The sequence below is a fragment of the Salmo trutta genome, chromosome 36 (genome assembly GCF_901001165.1).
Source record: "Salmo trutta chromosome 36, fSalTru1.1, whole genome shotgun sequence".
Lineage (NCBI taxonomy): Eukaryota > Metazoa > Chordata > Actinopteri > Salmoniformes > Salmonidae > Salmo > Salmo trutta.
This window is the reverse complement of record NC_042992.1, coordinates 14,523,519-14,536,798: the sequence shown is the minus strand read 5'-3', so window position 1 is coordinate 14,536,798 and position 13,280 is coordinate 14,523,519. Positions and strand designations below refer to the sequence as shown.

The following is a 13,280-nucleotide window of genomic DNA, read 5'->3' as shown; positions in this document are numbered from 1 at the left end:
CCCCTTTGACCCCTTACATTACGTGTCACCTGTCCACTTTGACCCCTTACATTACATGGTGTCACCTGTCCCCTTTGACCCCTTACATTACATGGTGTTACCTGTCCCCTTTGACCCCTTACATTACATGGTGTCACCAGTCCCCTTTGACCCATTACATTACGTGTCACCTGTCCACTTTGACCCCTTACATTACATGGTGTCACCTGTCCCCTTTGACCCCTTACATTACATGGTGTCACCTGTCCCCTTTGACCCATTACATTACGTGCCACCTGTCCACTTTGACCCCTTACATTACATGGTGTCACCTGTCCCCTTTGACCCCTTACATTACATGGTGTCACCTGTCCCCTTTGACCCCTTACATTACGTGTCACCTGTCCACTTTGACCCCTTACATTACATGGTGTCACCTGTCCCCTTTGACCCCTTACATTACGTGCCACCTGTCCACTTTGACCCCTTACATTACATGGTGTCACCTGTCCCCTTTGACACCTTACCTTACATGGTGTCACCTGTCCCCTTTGACACCTTACCTTACATGGTGTCACCTGTCCCCTTTGACACTTTACCTTACATGGTGTCACCTGTCCCCTCTGACACCTTACCTTACATGGTGTCACCTGTCCCCTTTGACACCTTACCTTACCTGGTGGCACCTGTCCCCTTTGACACCTTACCTTACCTGGTGGCACCTGTCCCCTTTGACACCTTACCTTACCTGGTGGCACCTGTCCCCTTTGACACCTTACCTTACCTGGTGGCACCTGTCCCCTTTGACACCTTACCTTACCTGGTGGCACCTGTCCCCTTTGACACCTTACCTTACCTGGTGGCACCTGTCCCCTTTGACACCTTACCTTACATGGTGTCACCTGTCCCCTTTGACACCTTACCTTACCTGGTGGCACGTGTCCCCTTTGACACCTTACCTTACACGGTGTCACCTGTCCCCTTTGACACCTTACCTTACCTGGTGGCACCTGTCCCCTTTGACACCTTACCTTACCTGGTGGTACCTGTCCCCTTTGACACCTTACCTTACATGGTGTCACCTGTCCCCTTTGACACCTTACATTACATGGTGTAACCCAAAGTTATTCCAACCTGCTCAAGACAAGAGGACAATGAGTGTTTATGATTGTGTGGGCTTGTGTAATACCCCAGTGGATAGGTATGTGTGTGTGTGTGTGTGTGTGTGTGTGTTTGTGTGTGTGTGTGTGTGTGTGGCGGCTTCTCAAGTGTACAGTATTGGAGTGTGAGAGAAAGTCTGTGTGTTTGCGTGCATGTCTGTGTGTTAGTGAACAGCTAATGACACATTTGTGCTGTGACCTTGCTCAGCTGTTGTGTTGTCAGAAGCCCATGCAGCTAGACCCAATCCTTTCCAATTCTGTCCTGTCTGCATGTTAATTAAGAGAGCTGGGTGAAGATGGTGCTGGGTAGTGGACGGATTAGTGTAGGGGGTGTGGAGGGCTGATGGAGTGGGGTAGTGGAGGGGGTGGCAAAGTGTGCGGGAGGGTTGGTGGAGGGTCCGTGGGTTGCTTTTCCGCTGTTAAATGTTGATGTTAATCCCTTGGTGCAGGCCCAGATCAGCCCTGTCTATCGTCGCCTCGCTCGACTCAACTTCAGGAGTCACCGCCTAACCCCCTGGAGAATCCCAGAAAGGCTGCTGAGAGGGCGGACGGCAGGAGGAATGTTTTGATGATGCCTTCTCCACTATGACTAAGGTATGGGGGTATCCCCACATGTTGAATGTTATAGAGCCTCCTCCAGAGAGCCTCTGCACGCTCAGGGGACATTTGCATGTCTGATTTTATAGTGGCTAAGCTTTCGGTCAAAGCGAACTTAACCAGGGCATTATTTACCTAGGCACAGGATGGATGGAGTCTAGTGTGAAACAAACCAATGACGACGCCCGAGGATGATGTATAGCTTGCTAGATTTTAGTTGACCTTAATTGTCTAGAAATAAGTGTCCAAGCAACACACATACTGCATAGTCCCAAATTACACTACCTTTGATCAGTGCCCTATGTTTGTAAAGCCCTCCGTATGCATTCTGAAGCAATGTAAAGAGTTAATGCTGAGTGATGTAAAGTTGTAAGCATAGGGCCCTGGGAATAAACGGCCGTGGCACCACCATGCTTCCCCTGCTCGTTCCTCAACCCTGCATGTTCCATAAACTAATGAAAAGAATCAAACAGACCCGGAGTGTGTATATTGTACACCATTAGGCTACATAGCAAAACGGTGACAATGATGAACGCTTGTTTTGTAGGTTACTGAAGCTGTACATTCCTTGTTTTCCAGCGTCACAGAAGGTCCAAAGTTATATGTTCAAGCGCGTCTTCTAGCAATTTAATTTCGTTCATGTGAGTTTTGATGTGATGATGTGGCAAAACAGGACAGGAACCTTACACAAGCATTCTGGAGAGGTCCAGTCTAAACAGGTGACCGCTGTCACCGCTCTACAGGGCACTGTGTCATAACCAGAATCACATAAACCCCGGGTGCTCCATGTCAGGACCGGAGAAATAGAATCCCTGGACCATAGAACTAGGATTCCCATTCTATTCCTATTGTCACACTGTGTCATAACCAGAATTCCTCTTCTATTCCTATGTTTTTTCTGTGATCTATTGTCATGCTATGTCATAATAGTATTCTAATTCCATGGTCAGGCCACTGTCTGTCCCTCACACCTGTCTCTCTTATCTTGTGTCCCCTGCCCAGTACCCCTGGGTACAGCTCTCAGATGTAAACATATGGTCCGTGCTATCAGGGATCCTTGGGACGTCCCTACGCCCCGTTGAAGTTGACATTTAAAATGGTTAGGTAAGGATTTGGTAAAGGTTAGGGTAGGATCCCGGATAGCACTGACCATAAACACACAGGCTACATTACATTTTCAGTGAGGCTCCCTCTTTAGGCCTACAGTGCCCTTGCCTCATGACAGGAGACAGTTGAAACAATTGATTTGGTCACCACTGATAACTGAAAGGCATGACAAATGTGTGACAACCAAGTCTATCAATGTGGTGCCCAATAAATAAATATACATTTATTATAGCTCCAAATACTAACATACCGATATATTGTATTTCTAAAATGAAAAGTTGTCAGCCTCATCAAAAATATGAACGCTTAGCTCAGAGATATTAGACCTGTCTCGTGCTACTGAGCTAACATTACACACACCCGAATATCACCGTGCGCATTCTCTCTCCCTCTCAGCGTCCATCCCATACAATCCGTGTGTTCAAGATAGCCAGATGTTTTTGGTTTGTGCGTGCGAAGTCTTCGGAAGCGCAATGGCCCTGTCCCTCTAGTTTATCTCTGGACCATCTGAGTCTGCTGCGTGTGACCCGAGAGTCCTCTCTGAAATAATAGAAGTTTAGAGTAAAGTTGACTCTGATTTTAGATACCTCACGGACGGTCTTCACCGCTCCTCACCACGAGCGCGCGGGACCAGCGAGACGCACAGGAAAGGAGGCTGGAGTGAGTGTCCGTTCAGTGGGCATGTTGTGCTGCAGCGAACCTCATGCGATTAATATAATATTAATTGGTAAAGAAAATGTAAGGAAAGAGCAGAGCGATAATGTTCAATCGATAGTTATTTAACCAATTTAGTTGTAGTCCTTTAATAAATACGCTTGTCTGCTTTAAGCTTTCAATTGCGGGCTTTAAGTGTTTTCGATATAGGCTAATTTCGAGCAAGATGCGCATGTGGGGACGACTATACTAATTAGCAATAGGGTAGGTTATAAAGTTACGTTCCCCCGGCCAAAAGATATTGTAATCATCAGTCGGTTGCACCTCGTGTTCCAAGATTTAACGGTCCTTGGAATTATCGCGTAATACCTTTGACAACTTTGCATTTGAGTTTCAACAATGTTTCTCAAAGGTTACGTTTTTACATACCGCACTTGTCAAAATGCCATGCGAATTTTATTTTGTGGCTGTGACTTGATTTTTAGATAACTTAAACTAAATTCAGAGTCCAGACATTTAGAGGGAAGAAATTGACTCGCTGTAATTAGTCTTTAGTCCAAGTAATTATCCGATGCAGACAACCTGATTATGGCTTCGAATTCAGTTGGTTAAATCACCAACGTAGATATGGACTGGCTGTTAAATAGGTGATTAGAAACTGAATTCCGTTGCATTTAATACTTATATAGATATACTTTAACCATGTTAGGCAGCCCATCAAATAACGGTGGCATTAGAATGTTGGTTCTCCCCGCACCTAACGACGATAGACGGGTTGAGTTTGTGGCTCTTACCGCCGTTCATACGGAGAGGAGTGAACCATCGACCCCGGAGCGCGCGCACCCTTCTCACCGCACCGGGCTCCTCGGTACCCCGCTGCCCGGGCGTCTTGGACCCCGGGCGACCACCTCAGCCTCCAGCAAGCGCTACAGAAAGTTTCAGAACTTCTTATACAACGTCCTGGAAAGACCACGAGGATGGGCATTCATCTACCATGCGTTCATGTAAGTAGCCTAATTGTTTTTCAATACAATGTTGTAGGGCCTCGTCATCTCATTAGTGCACGCGGAATTACACTTTCAATAGCTGAATTTGTATATTTACTTTGCCGTATCATTTTTTTTACATTGTAGGTAACTTATTTTCATTGAAACAATTAATTGTATATTGTCATGACTTCCTGAATAATGCACCTGACACGCGTTCCTAATTCATCAGGTGGTCAGTGACAGTGGAGTTGCTTTGTTGGGAATTAGCTCACACGTTCGCAATACATCACAACATGGGACCTCACACTCCATTTCCGCTGTCATAACTTAATGAAATCACCGTTAGAACGGCTTTATAATTGAATTTCTCCAAAGCCGGCGTTGTTAATTGGAAATAATTTGTAGGCCTACTGCTTGCCTACTTTAACATCCTTGATACCTGTAGAGGCATTTGTTTTGTACGTCAACAATACCACCTCAGATCATATAATTACAACTTTTTGCTGATTGTTAGTTGACTAAATATGTTGTTTAGTGGTCGATTATGGCCAGTGTGCAATGGAATCCCTTGAAAAAAACGACAACATCCGTCCAGGAGTGATTATATTGGAGGTCCTATCCTCTTTTAGAACCCGAGAGTGGAAGACTTACTCTGTTGTCTAACATGTAGACTTAGCATTCACGAACAGTCTCATTAGTCAGAATGTTACATTTTTAATAAAAAAAAAAAAATTACTTTACCTGTTGTCGGCTGATTTTTGTCCTTATATTAACCCGACTTTCAGTACGCTGGTGTGTATTTGCGGTTGTATATATTCAATACTGAAGCAAATTTGCACATGAAAAACAATGGCTGAGTTTAACCCAACCACAGACCGAACATTGTCCCACATAATCAGATGGCAAACTTAACACACACTTTTAGTTGATTGCAGGGAACGTGCTGTTACATTCGGTTATTGTTTACATATTGTGCATCACGTGCGATGCGTTAGGAGATAAAATACAGACGACAGAACCTACCTGCTCCGCAAAAAGTCGGGAAAACAACACTTTCCTGTGGATATTTCATATCCATTTCCTACCATCAAAAGGACCAACAGCGCGGACAACCGGTTAAGTAAATATAATTGTATTAAACATTCTGGCTTGTAGCCTCTTGCATCTTTTTTAAGGTGTATTTTTTTCAGACTGAATAGCCATGGGGTAACCATGGTAACAGTTAGGTTTAGTTAATGTATGTCCAATTGTTTAAAGAGAATATTAGCTTTGAACAAGTTTAGTTTACGGCAGCCTTTTAGTAAATAAATGCGTAAACGGAATGGAATCACCAAAACGCGAATCAGTTTATTAGAGATTTCTTTTTAATAACTTAAAAGCAAGTAGTATAGCCTATGGACAAGCATAATATTCCTTACCATAATAAACCTCTGCTGACTGTGAGTTACAAGTTGGGGAAGATCTTTTCCACTCTTAATGTGATCCGTCATTGCTTCGAGTTCCCTTTGCACAAGTGTATACAATATATACATAGCCCTATCCAATCCAATAAGTTATCTCCTATAACACTGGGACAGATGAGGTCAGCCCCAGCACTCTGACTCCATACAGCTGGGTTGTGTTCACTATGTAAGAAACATGGCAACAGTTCAAAACCGAGTGCAACAGGAAGTTAACGTCTTAACTTGTCCAACAAGAAATGCTTGTTTTAATTTTCCTTGCTCAATGTTTTGAAATGTTTTTCCACAGTGTGTGCTAATGAACACGACTGTGTTTGTATCCAGAGCCAGACCTTAACTCTGGTCTTATCAGAACTACACAGGGCCCGGCACAACACTCCTCTTGGCAACTCATACATAATCTGGGCTTTTTCCTCCACCATAATCAAAGCTCCATTGAGATGCGCCGCTGTGACCTCCTCTGATCAGAAAGATTTAAGTTGACCACTTGGCTTTCCTTTTCTACCTCTTTGATGTTGTGTGATGGGGGCAGAACAACTCACAGAAAACACTTACAAGGACGGGACGCTAGTCACGGTACAACAACTCCAGTCCTCCAGTACCCCTAATGGTACACACTTTTGTTGTAGCCCTGGCCAAGCACACCTGTTGGGGTTACTGGAGTTGGGCTGTTGGGGTTACTGGAGTTGGGCTGTCTGGGTTACTGGAGTTGGACTGTCTGGGTTACTGGAGTTGGGCTGTCTGGAGTTACTGGAGTTGGGCTGTCTGGAGTTACTGGAGTTGGGATGTCTGGGGTTACTGGAGTTGGGCTGTTGGGTCTGTTGGGGTTACTGGAGTTGGGCTGTTGGGGTTACTGGAGTTGGGCTGTTGGGGTTACTGGAGTTGGGCTGTCTGGGGTTACTGGAGTTGGGCTGTCTGGGGTTACTGGAGTTGGGCTGTCTGGGGTTACTGGAGTTGGGCTGTCTGGGGTTACTGGAGTTGGGCTGTCTGGGGTTACTGGAGTTGGGCTGTCTGGAGTTACTGGAGTTGGGCTGTTGGGGTTACTGGAGTTGGGCTGTCTGGGGTTACTGGAGTTGGGCTGTCTGGGGTTACTGGAGTTGGGCTGTCTGGGGTTACTGGAGTTGGGCTGTCTGGGGTTACTGGAGTTGGGCTGTCTGGGGTTACTGGAGTTGGGCTGTCTGGGGTTACTGGAGTTGGGCTGTCTGGGGTTACTGGAGTTGGGCTGTCTGGGGTTACTGGAGTTGGGCTGTCTGGGGTTACTGGAGTTGGGCTGTCTGGGGTTACTGGAGTTGGGCTGTCTGGAGTTACTGGAGTTGGGCTGTCTGGAGTTACTGGAGTTGGGCTGTCTGGGGTTACTGGAGTTGGGCTGTCTGGGGTTACTGGAGTTGGGCTGTCTGGGGTTACTGGAGTTGGGCTGTCTGGAGTTGGGCTGTCTGGAGTTACTGGAGTTGGGCTGTCTGGAGTTACTGGAGTTGGGCTGTCTGGAGTTACTGGAGTTGGGCTGTCTGGAGTTACTGGAGTTGGGCTGTCTGGAGTTACTGGAGTTGGGCTGTCTGGAGTTACTGGAGTTGGGCTGTCTGGAGTTACTGGAGTTGGGCTGTCTGGAGTTACTGGAGTTGGGCTGTCTGGAGTTACTGGAGTTGGGCTGTCTGGGGTTACTGGAGTTGGGCTGTCTGGGGTTACTGGAGTTGGGCTGTTGGGGCTGTTGGGGTTACTGGAGTTGGGCTGTCTGGAGTTACTGGAGTTGGGAAACACTGTGCTACAAGACAGTGTCAGGAGTCTTTGAGGACAGAGAACCCCCCCCCCCTTAAACCCCACTCCTCGTCCTCCAGTCAGACAGCCAGCCACTCCTCGTCCTCCAGTCAGACAGACAGCCACTCCTCGTCCTCCAGTCAGACAGACAGCCAGCCACTCCTCGTCCTCCAGTCAGACAGCCAGCCACTCCTCGTCCTCCAGTCAGACAGACAGCCAGCCACTCCTCGTCCTCCAGTCAGACAGACAGCCACTCCTCGTCCTCCAGTCAGACAGACAGCCACTCCTCGTCCTCCAGTCAGACAGCCAGCCACTCCTCGTCCTCCAGTCAGACAGCCAGCCACTCCTCGTCCTCCAGTCAGACAGCCAGCCACTCCTCGTCCTCCAGTCAGACAGCCAGCCACTCCTCGTCCTCCAGTCAGACAGCCAGCCACTCCTCGTCCTCCAGTCAGACAGCCAGCCACTCCTCGTCCTCCAGTCAGACAGCCAGCCACTCCTCGTCCTCCAGTCAGACAGACAGCCACTCCTCGTCCTGTCTTGCTCTAGTGTGTGTTAGTTAGAACTCTATGTATCTGATATATAAGGCTCTCCTCTGACAGGAGTCTGATTAAGGGGAAGGAGGGTGTGTCCTCCTCAGTGTCTTGGCCCGTCATCCCTAGTGTCTTACCCTGGGGTTGTTTAGACAAGCCCAGCTGTCTCTGCCAGTGTCACCCTGTGTTTACACCAGAGGGGAAACCCAAGGAGGGCCACAGACACTTATTCTAATGCACTGCTCTTTCCTTATGCTACTGCGCACACACACACACACACACACGTAGGCCTACATACACAGCAATACACCTTAGTGCAGGCACTCCTCTTGCTGTCCCTCGCTCTCTTGTGGTCTTTCTCTTGCCGTCTCTCTCTACACACACACACACACACACACACACACACACACACACACACACACACACACACACACACAGTGCTTGCTGTGTGAACCATCACAACCCTGGCTCTCCCCCATTTTAAAGATCATTCCTCGCTGGTACTCAGTCAGTACTGGTGCTATTCCTCTGATATTAGTGGAGCCTATCTCAGAGCTGAGAGAGAGGAAGTTCCTTGTTTCAGATGCCAGGCCCTCCGAGTGTCTCGTGGACTGTTCTTATTGACGGGAGAGAGGGGGTTGTCTGCCACTCTCTTGGTCACTCTCTCTCTCTCTCTCTCTCCCTCTCTTCCCAGCGCTGCACTGTCCACAGGCCCTGAATCGCAGCTGAGACTGAAGTCATCCCACTGCCTGCCCATCTCATGTCATTTGAACACAAACACTAATCCACTAGCCAAGGCTGACTTGCTCTACTCATCAACAGCACTCTACATGGCACGCGTCCCTACAATTGCCTACATGTTTATCTGTGTGTATGCACTTTGGGTTTGAGTAAGTCTGTTTTCATATGAATTGTATTAGTCGTATCTGCCTACCTGAGCACATCTCCCCCTCAATGTTATTATACCCCGAGGTATGCATTTGTGTGTGATTAATTACAATAGTCACATAGCATGAGAATAACTACAGTATGGCTGTACAAGAATGATGCTGTGCCAGGGAGCCACCACTCTGCATCCCACTGCTCGCCTCTGAAGCTAAGCAGGGTTGGTCCTGGTCGGTCCCTGGATGGGAGACCAGATGCTGCTGGAAGTGGTGTTGGAGGGACAGTAGGAGGCACTCTTTCCTCTGGTCTATAATAACATTTCCCAATGCCCCAGGGCAGTGATTGGAAACAGGGTCCTGTCTTTCGGCTGTCCTGACTCTCTGTGGTCACTGAATATCCCATGGTAGTTATAGTAAGAGTAGGGGTGTTAACCTCGGTGTCCTGACTAAATTACCAAACTGACCCCTCATACCATCATGTACACTTAATCTCCCCAGCTTCCAATTGGCTCATTAACCCCCCCCCCCCCCCCCCCCCCCCCCCCCCCCGTAACTATTCCCCAGGTCATTGCTGTAAATGATAATGTGTTCTCAGTCAACTTACCTGGTAAAATGAGGGCTAAATAACTACAAAGAAAATAACCAATCAGAATTTAATTGAGCCACACAGTGCTGCGTGCATTGAGTGCTAATATACCTACATTGTTTAATTAGGCCTTAGCTGTGAAGGTGGGAAAGAAGCTGGTGCAGATGTGTCATTTCTAGAGAGAGTCCTTTTTTGCAGGGTTACATGTCTAGGAAGTGAAGTAGCCATCGACTATGTCAGGGTCCTCATGCGCCCACTTCAGGCCCCCCTTCTCTCAAACGCTAGCATTTGGGGGAGGGCAAATTGATCGTAGATCTGTGCATATGGGCAACTTCTACCCAAAACCTCTTCCTTGGAGGATTACTATTGCAACAACCCATCATCAGTAGGGTAAAACTAACCTGTCTCACGACGGTCTAAACCCAGCTCACGTTCCCTGTTAGTGGGTGAACAATCCAACGCTTGGTGAATTCTGCTTCACAATGATAGGAAGAGCCGACATTCAGTCCCTCTCTCCAGCTTCCGCTGCAGACAGCACTGTTCACAGGGTTCTTCTGGTTTCACCACCTGGTCGCACACACTTGCTCTCTCTCTCTATCGAGATTCCAGACTGGTGACGTTTTGACTAGAGAGCTGGCAGGACTCTGGGTGAGAACTGAAGAGGAGGCTGAACTGAAAGCTATGTGTCCTGTGAGAATATGGAGGGTCGTTAAGACCGACAATGATGTGCATCCAAAATTGTACCCTATTCCCTATAGAGTGCCCTACTTTTGGGCACTGGTGAAAATATAGGGATTATAGTGCACTATATAGGGATTATATGGTGCCATTTGGGACGTCTGCTGCTCTTCCCGACAACCTGGTCCTAGGAATTCCTGTGCTCACCAACCTGAACTGTTGCTAAGACACACAGTGAATTCATACGCCCGACGAGCTTCCGTTTAAATGTCGCGGAGACCAAGTACCACAATTTAAAACGGAAGCTCCACTTACTTAAAAGCCTGAAACCTCTGTCACCCTTCAGCCAACTTCCTACACCTAGGACATCAGGCCTGGGCTGTCTGGGTTTGTAAGAAGAGAGTGTGATGTGTGTTAGGAAAATAGGGACCTTGGTAAACTGTGTGGTGTCAACCTGTCAGATGCCTGGCATTCAGCTGGATTAGATTCATCCAGCAGTCTTCTATCTGACCTATGACTCCTCACACATTCCCACCCGCCACCCACGCCACATATAGACGATCACATGACCACCTCTCCCTACAGGGGTCCCTCAGGATCAGGGGACTTTGTTCGCATCCCAAATGGCACCCTATTCCCTCTATATATAGTGCACTATTTTTGACCAGAGCCCATAGGGCGGACCTATAGGGCTCTGGTCCAAAAAATAGTGCACTAAATGGGGGAATAGGGTGCCATTTGGGACGCCACTACAGTCTAAAAGCCTGCGACTCTGTCAGACTGGACTGTATGTACCAGCCGGTGCCAAGCGAATGCCAGGCCAAAGCCCAGAACGGAGCTGTTAGGCAACAATGTTTTAACCTTTTTAGCTAGGGGTGGGGTGGGGGAGTCACTCTCAGATCCTTGAGCACAATGTTCCCGTCCAGTGTGGGATGGGACAGGAAAAGGAAGCGAAAGAGAGAACTGACCAGAGGGAGTGATTGATTGATTCTATGGAGGGAGGGTGAAAATACACCATCTATTATTGATTTATTTGTGCTATAGGAACAGAAGGGAGAGTAGAGATGGCCCAGGAGCAACAGAACAGAAGGGAGAGTAGAGATGGCCCAGGAGCAACAGAACAGAAGGGAGAGTAGAGATGGCCCAGGAGCAACAGAACAGAAGGGAGAGTAGAGATGGCCCAGGAGCAACAGAACAGAAGGGAGAGTAGAGATGGCCCAGGAGCAACAGAACAGAAGGGAGAGTAGAGATGGCCCAGGAGCAACAGAACAGAAGGGAGAGTAGAGATGGCCCAGGAGCAACAGAACAGAAGGGAGAGTAGAGATGGCCCAGGAGCAACAGAACAGAAGGGAGAGTAGAGATGGCCCAGGAGCAACAGAACAGAAGGGAGAGTAGAGATGGCCCAGGAGCAACAGAACAGAAGGGAGAGTAGAGATGGCCCAGGAGCAACAGAACAGAAGGGAGAGTAGAGATGGCCCAGGAGCAACAGAACAGAAGGGAGAGTAGAGATGGCCCAGGAGCAACAGAACAGAAGGGAGAGTAGAGATGGCCCAGGAGCAACAGAACAGAAGGGAGAGTAGAGATGGCCCAGGAGCAACAGAACAGAAGGGAGAGTAGAGATGGCCCAGGAGCAACAGAACAGAAGGGAGAGTAGAGATGGCCCAGGAGCAACAGAACAGAAGGGAGAGTAGAGATGGCCCAGGAGCAACAGAACAGAAGGGAGAGTAGAGATGGCCCAGGAGCAACAGAACAGAAGGGAGAGTAGAGATGGCCCAGGAGCAACAGAACAGAAGGGAGAGTAGAGATGGCCCAGGAGCAACAGAACAGAAGGGAGAGTAGAGATGGCCCAGGAGCAACAGAACAGAAGGGAGAGTAGAGATGGCCCAGGAGCAACAGAACAGAAGGGAGAGTAGAGATGGCCCAGGAGCAACAGAACAGAAGGGAGAGTAGAGATGGCCCAGGAGCAACAGAACAGAAGGGAGAGTAGAGATGGCCCAGGAGCAACAGAACAGAAGGGAGAGTAGAGATGGCCCAGGAGCAACAGAACAGAAGGGAGAGTAGAGATGGCCCAGGAGCAACAGAACAGAAGGGAGAGTAGAGATGGCCCAGGAGCAACAGAACAGAAGGGAGAGTAGAGATGGCCCAGGAGCAACAGAACAGAAGGGAGAGTAGAGATGGCCCAGGAGCAACAGAACAGAAGGGAGAGTAGAGATAGCCCAGGAGCTTCAGAAAGGGGGTGATGATTGTATGTGTCTAGCTCTTAGAGGTTTGAGAGTCCAGGGCCTGTATTCACAAAGCCTCTCAAAGTAGGAGGGTTGATCTAGGATCAGTTTAGCCTTTAAGTTCATAATGAATAAGATTATATGGACAGATTTGGACCTGAGCTTAGATCAGCACTCCTACTCTGAGACGCTTTGTGCATACAGGCCCAGGTCTCCCCTGTCCATATAATTGTATTCATTAGGATCTGTAATACAAAACCTTTCTTTGATCAGCCATCCTTCTCTCTGAGTCTTTATGAATACAGGCCCAGAGATGGTGAGTGGAGGCTAATTGAGATGCTACCGTGGGTCAGAGACAGACAACAGGTTTTACGAGGTAACCAATGACATGAGCCAGCTGAGGGCAAGGCAAACTGAGTTCTTACCTTTGGCTGTTCCAACTTCTTGCCTCATCATGTTAGTGCGCTGTATATCCATCGAAGATGCATCACTTCTGTTGATTTGTACAAATGTTCTCTCAAATGAACCAAACTGAAAACAACTATAGCCATACACATCTAGTCATTGAGTATTTTGTGAATCGCCACAGAAGCACAGACACGCACACAGACAGAGCAAGTGCGTGTATAAGGCATTGCTTTAGTGCTTGCTGTGCTGTGCAGCCTTTTAATAATGCATTGTT

General features: G+C 48.0%; 1 protein-coding gene across 4 annotated transcripts in view; it reads left to right on the top strand.

Moving 5' to 3' along the window:
- The first annotated feature begins 3,703 nt into the window (after nucleotides 1–3,703).
- LOC115175493 (potassium voltage-gated channel subfamily KQT member 4) overlaps nucleotides 3,704–13,280 on the top strand; it is an 88,679-nt gene continuing 79,102 nt past the window's right edge. For 3 of the 4 annotated variants that reach the window (XM_029734752.1, XM_029734751.1, XM_029734750.1), the window contains exon 1: nucleotides 3,704–4,501. In XM_029734752.1, coding sequence (XP_029590612.1) covers nucleotides 4,200–4,501 — 302 coding nt within the window. In that variant the 5' untranslated portion in view covers nucleotides 3,704–4,199. The remainder of the gene's footprint in view (nucleotides 4,502–13,280) is intronic. The other variant, XM_029734753.1, reaches the window with a different exon arrangement.